Source organism: Erpetoichthys calabaricus, chromosome 7 (genome assembly GCF_900747795.2).
Source record: "Erpetoichthys calabaricus chromosome 7, fErpCal1.3, whole genome shotgun sequence".
In the NCBI taxonomy this organism is placed as follows: domain Eukaryota; kingdom Metazoa; phylum Chordata; class Cladistia; order Polypteriformes; family Polypteridae; genus Erpetoichthys; species Erpetoichthys calabaricus.
In genome coordinates, this window is record NC_041400.2 from 142,366,353 (window position 1) to 142,384,319 (window position 17,967).

A 17,967-nucleotide genomic window follows, 5' to 3' on the forward strand; every position below is an offset into this window, starting at 1 on the left:
TCTATCCTTCCAGTGTCACGCCAGCCACAGCAAGAATACAGCGTGAGGCAGGAACAAACCATGAATGAAGCTCAAGCTCGCTAACGCTGCGGTTCCGTGTAGTTAAAGTTAAAGTTTTATCTGTATAATACAGGGTGTCCCAAAAAGAATATCGGAGTTTTAAAGAGCTGTAGCTTGGCACTCATTCGTCAGAGACTGCAGAGCAACCTAGTGGCGTCTTGAGGAATTAATCTAGTTTCATTTCGTTGATGGTAGATGGCGCTAGTGCTTATCAAAAAGCTAACAGTGTGTTGTTTTGATTAGTTACGTTTGCAGTTATGGCTGTGCCACAACAAAAAGCTTTTTGCGTTCGCGAATTCACCAGAACTCAATCGGTTGTTACTGTGCACCGGGCATTTCATTTCACATTAGTGGGAAGGTAAATTGTCATAATGTACAAATTTGGGGTGAAGAAAACCATCATGCAGTTATCGAACAAGAACGAGACTCTCCCAAGACTAACATTTTTTGTGCAATTTCCAAGTTGAAAGTTTACGGTCCTTACTTTTTTGAAGGAACCACAGTAACTGGGGCTGTGTACCTGCAAATGCTGCAACATTGGCTGTTTCCTCAATTGGAAGATCAAGAACCAGCCTATTTCATTTTTCAACAGGATGGGGCACCACCTCACTGGTCTCTTCCAGTGTGGCATTTCCTAAATGAGACCTATCCCCAATGTTGGATAGGAAGATCTGGGAATCAAGATTTGTCACTCCACCATTGGCCTCCAAGATCCCCAGATATCACCCCATGTGACTTTTTCCTTTGGGGATACGTCAAAGGATTAGTGTTCCAACCACCAATGCCTACAACTTTGGACGAAATGAAGTTGAAGATAACGGCTGCCATTCAGAGCGTCAATCCTGATATGTTAGAGAGAGTTTGGTAGGAGTTTGAATACCGCCTCGATATTGTTACAGTTACTCGTGGGGGGCACATAGAACATTTATAGACAATGTGGGAAACACGTGAATATAAAAGTTTTTGTATATGCTTGTATAATTCAATAAATATAGCTCTTTGAAACTCCTATATTCTTTTTGGGACACCCTGTATAATAAATATATTTTGGTGCATTTCACCTTAAAAATTATATCGTCATCATATGTAAATACGCGCTCAGGTTGTGCAATATTATAACTGTATCATAAGTACAATTACCTCACTGTAAACTTGCAAGTACAAACAGTTCTACAAGGAGCACTTGATGGACTGATTGAGTGCGTGTCTAGTTCTTGGGATGAAACTGTTTGTGAACCGCGAGATCCAAACAGGAACGGCTCTGAAGCGTTGGTCGGATGAGAGCAGTTCAAATAGCAAATGGCTGAGGCAGCGTGTGCTTGATGCCGTATATCAATAATTCTCTTTACGATCAGCTGCTGTACAGCTGTAATTCACACTCAGATATAGTGATATAAATATTCCGAGTGGTGCAGTCAGAGGTTTATGGAAAAGATGATCCTATGTGGCAACCCTTAACGGGAGCAGCTGAAAGAAGAAGAAGAAGGTGCAGTGAGAGTAACAATGCTAAAGCAGCTATTGTATTTAGAATAGTTTGACCATTCTGTGGACCATTATATTGTTACAGGTTAATTACAATCAGATGCGTTAAACTAATAAACAATATGCGGTTAATTTCAGTGTATTTATAAAGCCGCGTCAAGGATGTGGATCTGAAAAAGAAAGGGAAACCACACAGGAACAGTAGCACTGCTTTGATGCTGGGTGCCGCCTGCCTGCAAAACCAAGCGCAGAACTTGCGTACGACAGAGTATGAGCTACCGTGGAAATGTGCATGGCTTAACGCCAAGTTTAGCTTTTATACATCGCGATTTTAACATGGAAACGTTCTTCTGTTCGTATGCACTGTTTATACATGAGGCCCCAGGTCATTAAGCGGGTGAAAAATGCTGAATTCAGATCTATGGTAGTGTAAAAACTTCAAGAAGTGATCATAAAATAATCATAACAATTGGTACTCTTTAGACAAAACTAAATATTTTTTCTCAATATTAGTCACTTAACAAACTACAAGTGCAGTATTTTATTTTAACAGTCAAACACGTAACGGGGAAAACATTTCCGTGACCAGGAAATAAATAGACAGACTTTAATGAGCAAATATACAGAAAAGCTCGTTACTAAAATCTAGTTGAAAAACAGTGAACTGAACTCTTGAACATTCCTCCTGTCATTTATATTCAAGTTTATTGTCATTTGTGAATAGTACAATAAATTCATGCTTGCATGTGTCCTCAAGACAGTTGATAAAAACACAATACAATAAACAGAACGTATATTTAGCATGCAACACATGTATACAATTATATACATTATGAATTTCTAAGTTATATATTTATACACACTGTCATTTTGCAGTATTTAAATTCTTTTGATTGACCATATGGTAACCTTACGATTTGTGGATAGAAACAATCCTTGAATCTACTGGTGTGAATGCCAATGGCCCTGTACAATTTTCCAGAAGGGAGGAGTAAGAAAAGCAGCTGTGCGGGATGGGTGAGGTATTTCATTATCCTGTTTGCATTTCTAAGGCAGAGAATGCTGTACAAGTTCTAAAGAAAAGGAAGCTGAGTACAGGTAATATTCCGTGACATCTTCACTACACTCTGTAGAGTTTTATGTTAGTGATTCAAGCAGATGCCATGCCAATGTAGATGGACTCTACTGTGCATCAGTAGACAATCGTGAGAACAGATGGAGAAATGCAAGCTGACCTCAAATGTCTGAAGAAATGGAGGCTCTGGTAAGCCTTTTTGACTTGAAAGAAAAAGTGTTGTGCCCACTTCAGCTCCATCAGTGTTGGTGATCAGGCTTATGATAGTAATGTCATTAGCTTTGCTGTTTCAACTGTATCAAATGCTACACTTTAATCTATAAACAGGACCATGGCATAACTGTTTGTATTATACACATGTGCCAGGATGTTATGAAAAGGATATGGCTTCCTCTGTGGACCAGTTGTAGTGATATGCAGGTAATCACAGCTATCTGGAATATTCTGTTTAATGTGTCCGAGTCCCTCAAAGCACTTCATCACAATTGGAATGAGGGTCACTGGTCTATAGTCATTTAGTTCACTATGTTTTCTTAGGCGAAGGACAAATTGTCCTTTTGAAGTGGAAAAGGAAAAAAAGATTCTTTCAGTGAAGTATTAAAGATCACACTAAAGATGTCAGGCTAATTGGTTTCTACAGGTTTTTAAAATACTCCTTGAAATTCCATCTGGGACAGATGCCTTGTTTACATTATTTTTTTATGGATCAACCAATTATAAGTGGTTTCACTTTTTCCTTTCCTGTGCAAAATTCATATAACACCATTGTGTGCAAAAGATAAGAAGAAACTCTAAGCATAAATTATACACTTCCCTTTTTGTTATGTTAATTGGTGAGACCAATAAACAAGACATTTGCATTTCCATAAAGTTCAATTTACCATTCATGCACCACAACAACCCTTCCCCCAATTCCATACTCCAGATTTTAGTTATTATTATTACATGGTTTTATATCAGCAAGCTGCAATCAGCCCCTTTTACTGACAACAGTTGTAGCTATGCAGCCATAATACAAATATACTTTTTTTGGAAGTGATGTGCAAATACCAGATTGTGATCTAGAAAATTTTGTATTATATCACAGTAGTGTCCAAAGTAATGCAACACTGATTGTAGACATTTAAGAAAAGGACGTGTATGAAGGGTAGAACAGAAGAACCTGTCTACAAAAGTGTTGTTCAATTTTAAGTTCAAGCAGAAGAGTTTAAAGCTTTAAGAAAGTGAAATCCTAAATTTCTCTGCACGATCAGGTCAGGTTAAGTTTGCAATTCTAGAGAAAAAAAAATCTTAAGTAACTTTGGCTACATATTCTTTGAAATTGTAAAAACAACTGAAGAAAATACGTTTTCCAGATTATGTTTGAATAATGTATGTAATTTTCTGTATCTCAAGATTTTTTATAGTTCTACAGGTTTATCACAAAATGGACAATGAGATTAATGATGAATCTCAAGTCAAGTTTATTGTCATGTGTATACAGTACAATAAAATTCTTACTTGATTGAATATCCGGATGATTTCAAATAATGTGAAAAAGAGATTTTTGGTTTAATGAATACAAATATTGGAGTATGGAATGGTAACAGAACATTAAACCACGTAGGGAAAAAGGAAAGTAATTCATTTGGTAGTTAATAACACATTTTCTTGATCGACAACAGAGTCATTGACAAAAAAAAAGGCAAGTAATTTAATTGTATCGAGTATAATCAAAATGTGGAACAGGATTTTGATTAAATGTCACAAGGAGGGCAACGAATAGTGTTTGAAGATCTACAAGATGGCAGATAGCCTGTAGAGTTTTAACTAAAAGTAAGGTAAGGACCAACTTAACATATAAGACAGTCTAGCTCAGACTTCTATCAAACTGCTATGCCTGTTCATTAATGATTTTTTTTTTAAACAAGATTTTATTTTGATAGGCACACTTCTAGGAACTATGATAAAGTTTTATGACCAGGCTGGTTATTCAGCAGTAACTCAACATTACATTATACAGAAGAAGCTTGTGCATACAATCAAAGTCATTAATATATAAATCATTCATAATTGCACAGCAGAGACCATAATTTTTCCAAAAATTACAGTACAGATATTAGAATATGCATGCACCCAAGTGAAAAACAACAAATTCATAGCAACAGAATGTAGTTAATTGTACAAACAAGGCTTATGCTAGTATTGGATGCAAAGAAGGTGCCAAACAATGTCAGATTAATTCACACAGGCCAGTTTTTCCCATCATGGATGACGCAGACAATTGTGAGCACAGACATTCCTAAACAGGACCTACTGAGGGAGCTCCACACAAGGTCAGTTATCATTTTTGTCTTTCTCTGCCTTGCTGCATGTGTACCACGGTGTTTGCATTACTTACACTATATGCACATGTTTTGTCTGTACTGTTGATGCTTACTTTTGGTTGGGGTATAGCAGGTCTATGGTTCAGAAAAGGGCGGCCGATTTTTAAATAAATAAATAAATTGTTGGCTCGATCTCCATGGGTGTACATGCTCACACAACTGCAGGGAGTTGGTGGAGTAATTGGGGAGAGACGCACCTACACATGAGGGTGAGGTCTGTCTCAGTTGCTTTATCAGCTTCCTGCAGTGCATGATTGAGATGCTGAGCCCACGGAGGCTTATAAGGAAGAGCCAGCACAAGAAAGGGGAAGGAAAAAAACTAACAAGCTCAGTAGAAACAGAAGAAAGGGACAAAAGGAAGAAAACAGAGTAGCCAGCTATCGATTGAGTGAGTGGAGAAAGAAAAGACGGAGGTTAAAAGGAATGGAAAAAAAAAATGTGCAGACAAGAGACAGAGAGATGGAGAGCCCATGTAGGATAGAAAGGAAGCAGGTGGTCCAGAGTGGAGCCTCAGGGTGAGAAGCCTGAGGCTCAAGGAAGGGAGATCCTTTGGAACGAATGCCAGGGAGCAGGAGTGGCCTGATTGACAGTGTCTCCCGCAAGTGCTGAATGTGAGCAGCAGGAGAAGTGTGTGTGGCTCGACTGGGCACCCTGCACAAGCCGATGGAAGGCGGCAGGGAATGGAGTCTACATAGGATGGTTGACTGCACCTGTTGTATGGATGTCTCCTCAGTTGCTAGATCCCATGCGGGGTAAGATCAGAAAACGTCAACTTTTAGAAGGCAGCATTGGGACATGCAAGTTTTAAGGAACAGTGGGCTGTCTCTGGTTTTAACCTCTGGTGTTAATGGATATTTATAGGATTTTAACCTTCACTTTCACCTTGTTTTTATGGATCATTTATTTATTTATTGACGATTTGCACTTTTAGACACTGATTTGTTTTAAATTGTTTCAATAAAAGCACTTTGGCACCTTTATGCACCTTCCCCTTGTCTAGCTGTATGTGGCCTCATCTGCTAGGCTCATCCCTCAGGTATGTAGCAGTATGCAGCCAGTTCAAGTGGCTCCCTAGAGCCACTGGGAATGACCCAGAGCATCACACTGGTATTGACTGCATAATTATAATAGTCTGTTGCATCTGATTAATATAATATTTGATTAAGCACTTGAAACACTTACAGATACATAATATAACATAATATATGCACTTATAAATAGGAGGAGTCAGCTTCTAGCAGTCGAGACACTAAATTACTTCCAGACACAGTGGAGCTAGCTACCTGATAGATAGTGAACTCTCTAGATGCATCGAATCTGTCCCATAGCTTTCTGGAAAGCACCATTTAGAGGTGCAGATGCTTTATGTAGTAGTGCCACAGTCACCTAATAGTCTGTCAATCTGGTATTTCTGTCAGTAGGAGGTGAATGCGAGGAAAAGAATGTGTGAGAAGGACCCTTAAGTGTATATCAAGATGTGGATGGATGAGCCAAAGAATTGTGTATGGACAATGAGCACTTTAGGATACACATGCTGAAGAAGAATGTGAATAGTTGATCACACATCAGCAGGTGTGTGACAGTATGGCTCACAATGAAAATGTATGTACTTGGAGAGGGTACAAGGAGTGGTGAGACGCAACTTATCCTTGTGCTTGTAGATTTATTTGGTGTTTAGGTAGCATTCTTAGTGGCTCATAACAGCAGGGAGGTTTGCAATGGCACTCTAGGGTTCCATGATTTTCCTGTTCTCTGTTGTGAAGTACAACAATAAATATGCCTGCTTGTCAAAGAACTCTTACAGTTTATTAAGGTTTGCATAGATCCCTTAAGTTCTGTCTTATGTAGCTTCAATATTTGAATCTGTCCTTTACAATTTAAAACTGACCTTGTTATTCTGTCCTTATTTTTTGACAGAACAGAGAGTAAAGAGGTTTCTGGGAAAGATGTGATACAGAAACTGCCTGATAGTACTGTCAATGTTTTTTTAAATTTAGTTTAGATGTAAAAAGTGTTAATTTTATAAAAAGGTGCATCTACTGGTATTAATACCTATATAAAGCTCCATCTCTATCTTTGATAGACCATCTGCCTTCAGAACTAAATGAGTGAATATAACATTCTAAATGGCTATGGTTAATTGTTTTGTAAACACTCAGTGTATTCATAATGTTTTGTATAATTACATACTCAAGAACTTACTGGGTAAATCATGAGTGCTCTTCGGCACTGTTACTGAAAGACCTGCTCCTGATATGATTTCTAAGTTGTTCTATCAGTTCTGGATTCTGTTGCTGAATCTGTTGGGCAAACTGCTGACCACTGCAAAAGACCAGACAGTAAAAAAAATGTGTTTTTATATGCAATACTATTATTCTTACACAAAACTGTCATAAAAACTACATTTCATCACACATTTCATAAATAATAGATAAATTGACTATCTATAAAAGGTATAAGTAATAAAAATGCACATGTATAAATTGTTTCACCTTGAATAAGTTAAGGCTATGGTTTCTTTATGTATCATTTTATTAGCCAAGTGAAAGCTTTTGTTAAATTATCTCACAAATGCTTCTCTCCCACCTCTTTAAATCTTTACAACTCAACCAACTTTCTTGTTCTCCTATCATTATCTCATTCACACTTCTGCCAACTGCTTTCCAAATCACAAATAATGTTCTTATCCATGGTGACTACTGCATTCCTATTGATTAGTCTTCTCTAATGAATTTGTTGGATTTCTGCAAGAATTTTGAACTTTCTCCATTGGTTTACACTGCCCACCTCTTCCAACCATATAATCTCTGAAATTTCTTCATCACTGTGGATCTTGCTCTGCAACTGCTGTATCCTACTGTCCCAGGAGAAGTCTCTCTGCCCAGTGCTTTTCAAAACTTAATTTATCTGCTCCTTCTGAACTACTAAACAAGATGCTGTATTACCCCATCTTAGCACAAATCCAACTTTTGATTGGAACAGGGAAACAAATTAATTTTTCCATCACTGAAACACATAATGTATATAACTGATCTCAGTAACTTTAGAAACAGGCAGTAATGAATATGGAGATTGTTTGTTTATAGTTTACAGTAGAAATAATCTAATTTATTGTCGAATCATACCACAACCTGCCCAAGTTTTGGCTTTAGCACTGTGGTAACTGCTGGTGGCTAGTTGCAAAACTGTGATGTCTAGATCATAAAGACCCACAGAAACAGGTCTTTTACAGCAGGAGTGAACAGCAGAATTCCAGTGCCCTTGCACACAAAGACTGGATCTAAGTACTGCAAGAGCAGTGAATTCTTGTGACATCAGCTGAACTCTCTTTCACTTAGCCCCCACCTTTTAGCACTATCAGTAATCAATGCCTTAACATCCATTTTTTCCAAGTTTAATCAACATTAAAAATCAAGCTAAGGGCTATTTTTCACATTTTCCCCATTCTGAGGTGTGTCTTTTTTGTGGGCCAGTACCTGTGCATATAAAAAAGAACAATTTCTAGACACTGTGTGCCACCTATGAAAAACAGCTAATTAATTGTTCACAACACAATCTCATTTTTCCACCTCCTACACTACAAAGAAGTTGCCTAAATAAGTTAAGGTTTGCCACGTCTTCGTTGGAAATACTTACAAACTCCTGGTCATGCAGCAAACATAACCATCAAGTGCCAGGCAGCAAATATAATCATCTCTCTGAATTTTTGGGAAATACTTGATTGTCAAGTTAAAATAATAGGTTGGTAGAACAGATTCTGATGAAGAAGCACTCAGAAAGTTGATAAGTTTATTTTAAAAACAAACTTATTTTGAATAAGATGTTGTGCCTGGGTGCTAAAATAGCAAACATTTGACACAGGATGTCTCAATTAAGGTTTTATTTGAACTCAGCTGAAATGAAGGCCAGGGACCACAACAGAATTAGGCAACTGCTATAGAGTAGGCTGCTTTTTGCAGCAATATCTAAAAAGAACCATACTGTTATTCTGATTTAAAAATAAGAAGAAACATGGATAATGAGTAGTTTGTGGCACCACACTGTTTAACTATAAATTCTAAATCCAAATGTGCCACATATTTGGAGTTTTACAAAGAACACTACAGACTGTAGCCCCAGACCTTTATTAAACATGGTCCCAGAGGTCACTTCAGAGACAACCTGAACGTAAACCAAAAAACACCGGATATCTGTGTTTTGTTTTTTTTTTTTTACCAGTATTACGTGATTTAAGAGTCAAGATGTGAGTAGGAAGTAAGGACCAAAAAATGGTACTAAGCTGAGCACAGGTGAGAATGAAGCAATTTCTGTTTTTAACCAGATACTTCCAGGATAGCTTCAGACTGTCTATGACTGGAATGAGTTCTGAAAATGGATCGACAATTATTTTCACTTACGCTTCAATAAGACTTGAAAGATCTGTGAGGCCACCTACACCAGCTGCAGGACCACCAACTGCATTAGACATCATTCCTGACATTCTGTTTTCAAGGAGACGGAAAATATATTAAATAATTATAAGAAATGTTTAAAAAAAAATAGATAAACTATAATAATTCCTGTGCGAATAGCAGTGACATGCCAGGCATTAATATCATACAAAATAAATGTACTCAGCTTACAGCTGTTGCACCTGAGGGTTCTGCATTACACTTGCAGCCTGAAAACAAAACACAGAAATAACACAACTATGAAAAAACTTTTTTGTGATCTAATTTTTATAAGAGAGATAAAAAATTAGAGCAGTTACAGAAAGCAATATTATTTATTTAAAATAGGTTTTTGGTTTAGCATAAAAATGTAGAATTCAAGAGGGAAACTCTGCTGGAAGAAAACAGAACAAAACAAACAGGAAAGCAAAAAAAAACCTTCCTAGGCACTAAAACTGGCACCCAAAAATGCCATATTTGCTTCTGCCAGGTACATCATTTGACCCACCATCTTGTAGCAGTCGACTTCTAATTTTAAAGGTGCATCAATGTTACCTGAAACTTTGACAGAATTGCCTCAAAACTGGGGAGCCTGTACATGCAAGAAGAGAAGAAACCAGCAGTTTCCACTACACCTCAGCTAAAAACTTTGCTAAACTGAACCTGCCCATTTTTCCTCACCTTTCACCTAATTCTATTTCAGAAGAAATATTGATTAGATAGCATCTCCACTATTTATAAAAACATTCTAAAGTCCCTTCCTTTCAAAGATCCCAGGGTGCAATAGGGAAAAGATCTTTCACTTAACATTTCAGAAAAAGAGTGTGTTATGGTGTGCAAGATCTGCAAATGTATTTATATTTCATTATATTTTGCTCAAGACAAAACAAGAATAACTTAAATACAGGACACTTGCATGGTCATCTTTAACCTCAAAGCATCTGTTTTCCTGAATTGTACCAGTATCAATCATTGTAACATCTCTTTGAACTGAGCAGGAATTCAGGAGATGCCCCAAGCTGTATTGATGGTTTTATCACCTGTAATGAGACGGGCACCAGAACTAAATTCATTTTACAGCTTGGGGAAGGAAAGCTCTTAAAAAGTTTATTGACTGGGAAATGGACTACTAAAACAGATTAAAGAGTTTGATCAAATTCATCCATCATATTAACAGCTGGCCAATAAGAGTATGTAACAATCACGTGTGGCGAAACCCCCATGGAAATGTTACAATAAATATGCCTCGTCTGAAAACAACATCAGAAGAGAACAGAGCAACGCCAGGAGAGGGCACTAGCCATGTGCGATCGCTTTCATCTGATCGTCAGCTAAAGCATCTCATAAACATCTTCATCAACATAAACAACCACCCTGGGACATTCATCTTTGACATCTTTTAACTTTTTCATAAGACTATATATATAAATCCAGACTTTACTATCCACATTTTCTTTTATGTTTTTCTCTACTGGTATTATTGCTCTTTAATAAACACATTGTTTTTACTTTTCTATATTTTGTCTTCATATCTAGAGTGACTGAGATAATAAGGTAATTTTTTTAGAGCACCTGGAGCAGTAGGAAGTACCATATGATCTGATCTGCATGGGTTATCAAGCTGAAGATGTACAGCTCTATCCAATAATGAACAATGCATTAAAGTAAAACATTCATTGGTTGATAAATGACCTAGAGCCAGGGATGTTGAGCCTTTGTATGTCTGAATATATTCTTGGAGACCAAAGGTAATATTTAGGTCTGAGATACATCTAAGACATCGCATGCTGTTCATTCCTATGATAAGTAAGTCTCTTGGAGTCTAGGAAAAGTGGACTATACATGTGTTATTCATTCGATACTTGTGTTGAGTAAAGTGCTAGGGAATAACATGCATGTGTATACGTCTTTCATACGGTACTTCTGTGGTTAGGGTCTGTGAGTATGAGTATAACTATGTATGTGTGTATGTGTATGTGTGACGCAATTTACCAAGGGTGATCCAGCTCGCAGGATCCTCATTGGCTGTGGCAGATAGAGGGTAATTTCCGGAGGGTGGGACTGGACTGCTTGTCTGTCTGGGTGGTTGCCAACCAGGATCCCAAGATAGGTTTGTCGTGTGCTGGGTGTGGCAACGCACTGTACCAGTGCATGCTCCCTAACCTGATCTGACCTGTGTGTTAATCTTAAGGTGCGACAGCAGACCAACCAGGTAACAAATCTGATAAGTACACTTATCCATGAAGAAAATTGGTAAAGGGTAAGTAGAGGGAAATATCACAATAACACAGAGTGGAAGGCAGCCAAGCACAGAATATGCTCTAGCTCCATATGTGCAAAGTGCTGAATTATTCAACTTAAAATTTTCTATCAAGTGTATTTATCTTGATTAAAACTATCCAAAATGGTTCCAGAGCAAGATTCCAAGTGTGTGCAATCTAGCTCCAGCCTCACTGGGCCACATTCTGGGTGTGCACCAAATTAACATCGTTTTGGACAAAAATCTTTAAATGCCTATCAGATAGCCTTGGTGTCTCAATCACTCCTAACCTATTAATAGCTGTGTTTGGTGTACTCCCAAATGGGCTTAAAGTGGAGAAGAACAAACAAATCATACTTGCCTTTACCTCACTACTAGCAGGTAGGCTTATCTTGCTTAACTGGAAGAAACCCAACACACCACCTTTAAGTCAGTGGGTAACTGATGTCCTATACTATCTGAAATTGGAAAAAAGCTAATTCACACTTAGAGGATCTGTACATTTTTTTTAAATATGGCAGGATTTAATCAATAATATTTTAGAATAATCTTCTGTATTGGGGAAAAGGATACTCTTCCTTCCTTGCTGCTTCAAGGATTTGCTTTGTTGGATGGCTCAATTCTTATTTCTTCTTTTGGGTTGGGGTTGAATTTTGGTTTTAAGTTTTATTTGATTGTATGAATTGTTATTGGCTTTTAATTAAAATTAATAAAAAGAAAAAAAGAAACTAGCAGAGATTACAGAAAAAGATCACTTTTCACAATTGAGAGCGCCTTAATGTGTATTTTAATTTTATTACTATGTTGTATTTTCTATTACAAGTGTTAAATTAACTAGTTACTTCCTCCAAGTGTTAAATTAACTAGTTACTTCCTCCAAGTGTTAAATTAACTAGTTACTTCCTCCAATTTTGCTGAGGAGATACCAGAATGTGAGTTTGGTACTGTGAATTGAAGCAAATAATATCTGTAATCATTTAAATCCAGCTTGACCTCAAAATACAGGCAGAGAGTCTAAGAGGTTACAACAGAAAAGGGTTCCCAAAAGGGAACACTTTAGACAAATTCAAAGACCAAAACATATGACACAGAAAAAGAACTGGTGGTGAGACTACAATGCAGAAGCCTCTGAGCAGAAAGGGAATGCTTAAGTGAACTTCTTCAGTTGCTTGTTTGATACCATTAATATAGGGATCAAAGAAGCAATTTTCTTTCCTTCACTTCATAAATAAAGTTTATCTGAGATTTTGTTTAATAAACAAAACAACTACAGACAACTTTAAAGGTTATGCAAATTCTTAACATAAATATAATTTATTTTTCATCTAATGCCATTTGATTTGAACAATACTTCTAAAATACAACAGTATTTTGTTAAGAAGTATATGAAACATGCTATTCCAAATGCAGTAACTGAAATACAGATTTTTTTTACAATTTCAGTGGTAATCAAAAAACAGGATAATCTGTATCACAGTTAAGAATATCCGCACTGCCTTTGCTCTCTAGTGAACATCATACTCTATATATATATATATATATATATATATATATATATATATATATATATATATATATATATATATATATATATAAATATATATATATATATATATATGGAGTATGTGAATTTCCCCTTGGGATTAATAAAGTATCTATCTGCTTATCTATATGGTGATAAACTATACCACAAGTTTATCTTTAATAATATCTGAATTTGTCATTTAGCATGGAGAACTTTTTTTTAATTAATTCAAATAGTACAAAATTACGTAAATATACAAATTGTTTTATATTAAGTGATTGATAAGTTTAGATACAAAATATAAATGACAATGTGAAATAAAGGGTTTTTTCTTTCTGGGAGGGCAGTACTCAGTGATGATTTGTGAGCCCTTTATCTTACTTATGTCATTCTTCTGTTTATGAAACAGATACTTACCATACTTATGAAGGCAGGGTTGTTTATTAAACTTGCCATATCAAAACCCAGACCAGTCCCTGTCTGCAGAGAAAAACAAAACATAAATCTAAAAACTGGTAACAGGAAGAAAGAAATAGTGTTACCACTGAGTCACCAGATTCATAAATGTAATTAAAATCCCTTCTTTGCCATGGCCATTACATATGTTGTATACAATCTCCAACCCACCTAATACAATTCAGGATTAACAGGGACTACAGACTGTCTTGCCAGTACTGGGTGTAAGGCAGCAATGAACCTTGGATTGAACAGCAGTCTGTTACAGGGCCCATTTATGCACACATCCATGCATAGCACTTATAATCACCATCATGTACATCTTTTAGAGGAGAGAGAAAAACCAGAACACTAAGAGAACCAGATTCAAACCCAGGACAACGAACTTTGAAGCAGCAGCCCCAATCACTGTGTGTCTGTGCACTGTTTATTTAGAACATTCAAAGAAAATTCTTTTTAGCATTTTATGGAATACAGACAGATATGCAATGTTTATTTGAATTTGTTTCTATTACAATTTCAGTTCTTCAGTTTTATTCACATGGCACACAAAGATCTGGTCTTCTTCTTAATTAAAATGCAGACACATTATATAACAAGGAGCACTAGGACCATAACCAATTAAATCTATGTCTATTCTTCTGAAACTAGTATACTCTATAAAAAAGCATGTCATAGACAGAACATTTTAATAAGTAAGGGTTTATCGCTATCACTACCCATAAGATGAGTCATTTTCAACGCTGGTGTCTTTATCCAGGAAGCTTTGGATCTAATGGCATGTACCTTTTGTGGACACAGTAAGCTGGACCTGCCGTATTCAAATGTTAAATGCCTATACATGTAAAACTGTGGTATATTTGGACAGATCTTATAATCTTAATGCCACCTGTTATCGACAGCAGCATCTCTTCATTATTAAAGCCAGAAGTTCTTACATGTGTTTGGGGGATTGTTGCTTGTTTATTATAATATTTATATTATTATTATTATTATTATTTTAGTTCTCTTGAGCTTCTACAAAGTTTTTATTTCCCCTTGGAGACAAATGAAGTATATGTAATCTAATCTAATCTAAATTAATCATGTCGAATCAGTGTCAAAACATTAATATGGTACAGAGGGTTGTGCTGGTACCTCATTGATTCAACATCATCAGCTTAAATCCCATACTCAGTAGTTGCATGTGTGCAGATCAAATGTTAATTGACAACTGTAAATTAGCTCTGTATGAGTGTGTACCTGGGTGAGCCCTGTGATGGACTGGTGCCCTGTTCAGGGATGTTTTCTGCCTTGCACCCAGAGTTGCAAGGAGAGGCTCCAACCCAACCAATAACCCTGAATTGTTTTGGGATTAATAAGGTGAAACTAAACCTGAACAACATTAACAACAACAACCCAACCGTAACACAACAGTGTGTAGTACAGGATGCTGCACGGTTACACACAAAATGACAAAGTAACAATTTAGAACTGTCATACATGGAAGAACATACAGATTCCACACACAAAGTAACCAGGCATGACATTCAAACCCAGGGTGGCATATCTGTAAAGCAGCAATACCAATATAGGCTTAAGTTTCAAATTAACTGAATCTTTAAGAGCTTGGAATTGTATTACCTTATATTTCCCACACTATTACTGGTAAAGGTGGGTGTTAGGAGCTCAGGTACCCAGTAACACTTAACAACTTGTTTGTACTAACAGAAGATAAGAGGAAGGAATTCACTATTCACAATGTGATTTTATGCATTCACGCAAGGTTTGAGGCTACTTCAATAACTTTACATGAGACTGTACAAAAACACCATTTCGTAAGACTCACTGTACCAGTGCAGTTTAACACAGTCCAGAATGTTGTGATATTTCACTGTATACGTTTTTACAGTAGCCTATATATAGCTAAGCTTGTCATCAGCATTCACCTGATTAGCCGACAACTTATAAATAGTGAACTTGTATTTAAAGTACAAACAGACAATGCTAACAGAAATTTGTAACTTCCAGGGAAAGTTCATCAGTACTTCTTCATTGAAGACCTAATCATTACATTTCCCAAACATGACACCACATCTAGGTGTGTATGGTTATTAGGCAATTCTAAGGAAGACAGACATTTTGAAGTAAGGAAGGTATATTCAATAAATCATGATACCAGAGAATAGCAAAGTGTTGTACGCTGATAAGCACATGCAAGTAGGAATTTCACTGTACCTGTACTGTAAAAACATAAAATGATGTAATTGAACAAAATGTATGTGTGTAAGTACAGAAAATAGGACAGAATGATCAAACTTGTTTGTGTTTTGCGTACGTGACAAAAAGCATATATACTTTCTGGAAGTTTTCTTTCAATGATGTGTGTGACAAGAAAATGTACCTTTAGGGTAAAGACTTTACCAATTGGAATAATACAAAATGAGTCAGGATGCTATTTTTATTGCTTACGTGGTCTATGATCAGGAGACTAGAAAGCTATAAAAGAGAAAGGACATCTGCGCTCGAGGCAGATGAAGTGCGGTGTCCTAGGACTGTATTTCTCTGTCATTTTACCCTTGCCTGGTATGTATCAATAAAAGGTTTTTATTAATTTTAATTTTCTTCTCTGTCTTCAGTCACAAAAAGTGTCCACAGTACAAATGACAGTACAGTAATGACCGTATAAAACTTAATCATTTATAATGTAGTCAGAAGAAAAGAAAATGTACAGAGTAGAGATCGTCTTGAACGGACTACACTTAAGTGGATACTTTGCCTTTTTTAAAAAATAAAAGACTTAATGGGATACTTGGATCAATTAAACTAGACAGATTTATTTTTCTTCCCTTTATCAAAAATGTTCGAATAAGTTTATTACAGAGTTTGTTTTAACATTCTATTATGTACATTTACTGTCTTAGTGATCTTGTGTTGTAATGTTATTTTTGACAATGATCATAATGAAAGTACTGTACTATGTAAATGTAAAGTAAATTACTGACACTTTACTTCTGGCATTCATTTACTTTTTTTCTGATATAATTCCTTTTTACAAAAAATAAAAATCATCTAAAGTGAAAACATGTTTTTTTTTGTTGCACAGGTCAGTAGCAATAATATTTTGATTTTCAGCAAAATGTCTTAATGACGATAATCTTAATCTAAAGACAAGCTACTGAATACATTTTAGCATTGACATATGATGAAGATTTTATTTCAGTACGACAGAGAGAAACACTTATAACTCAAACTGTAAGATTCCAACATTTCAAACAGAGATTTTTAACAACTGCCAATTGACATTTCAATAAACTAGACGTGAAAGAAAAAAGGCATTAAAGAAAGAAATACTATTCTGCCATAGATGTCCACTTCAGGACCAGACATTAAAGCAGTTAAAGAAACCACTAAAAGTCATCATCCCATTCTTTTGCACTTTTTTGGTTTTATGTTTAATTTTCGGATACTGTGTGTTAGTGTTAGTCCATGATGATCTGTCAAGATATGAAAATATGTAATATAATTATACTAGAATATTGGTATAGTCAATAAAATTATACCATTGAATGGAAAATTTCTCTTTGACTACTTTATTAATATACTGGCATCAGACTATGCAATGTAATAATAATAATTTTAAATATGGTCTAAAAAATGACAGCAGACACAAACTAATGTATGTGCCAAAAAAATAAATACAATTAGATTTATTTTGCTACAGTTCTTGTATTGAATGCATTATACAGGAGCAATTAAAAGTTTAAAAACACTGCACAGCAGATTATAAAGCAAACTGCAGAAAGTCAAACTAATTCAGTATTCCTGTACTCCTGTACTCCTATATAAAAGTTAAGCCCACATTTGCGATTTGTTGAAACAATGTCATTTATTTTCTATTTTGATTTGGCAGCTCAATACAAGTAATAATATATTAAAAAATCATATATTGGTGCTGTGCTTTTGATTACCACTCTAATTTTCAACCATTTCCATTGAAGGACAACTTAACAACTCACCGGGCTCGAGACTTCCTTCTGTTTCTGCTCAGCAACTTTTAAATTTGATTTGTAGGTGTCATTATCAGGATCCAGAACAAGTGCTTTTTTGAAATAAGTGATAGCATCTGTATATTTATTCATTGCAGTCAGTGCCAGCCTAAGATGAGAAAATAAATCACCTTATAACATAAAGTTAGTCACAAATAATTAACATATTTATAGTGAATGCAAAATTAAACTAAAATAAGCCTAACAATGTTTAAGATATCAATACACTTGAAAGAGTTGGCAAATATATTTTCTGTGTGGAAAAAAAAACTTTATATCTTAGTT

General features: G+C 35.8%; 1 protein-coding gene across 4 annotated transcripts in view; it reads right to left on the bottom strand.

Annotated features, from left to right (window-relative positions):
• Window positions 1-17,967, bottom strand: part of sgtb (small glutamine rich tetratricopeptide repeat co-chaperone beta) — a 65,896-nt gene that overhangs the window by 8,551 nt on the left and 39,378 nt on the right. For all 4 annotated transcript variants that reach the window (XM_028805479.2, XM_051929699.1, XM_028805481.2 and 1 more), the window contains 5 exons: window positions 17,653-17,791; window positions 13,616-13,678; window positions 9,606-9,643; window positions 9,381-9,464; window positions 7,186-7,305 (listed from right to left, as the gene is read on the bottom strand). In XM_028805479.2, coding sequence (XP_028661312.1) covers window positions 7,194-7,305; window positions 9,381-9,464; window positions 9,606-9,643; window positions 13,616-13,678; window positions 17,653-17,791 — 436 coding nt within the window. In that variant the 3' untranslated portion in view covers window positions 7,186-7,193. The remainder of the gene's footprint in view (window positions 1-7,185; window positions 7,306-9,380; window positions 9,465-9,605; window positions 9,644-13,615; window positions 13,679-17,652; window positions 17,792-17,967) is intronic.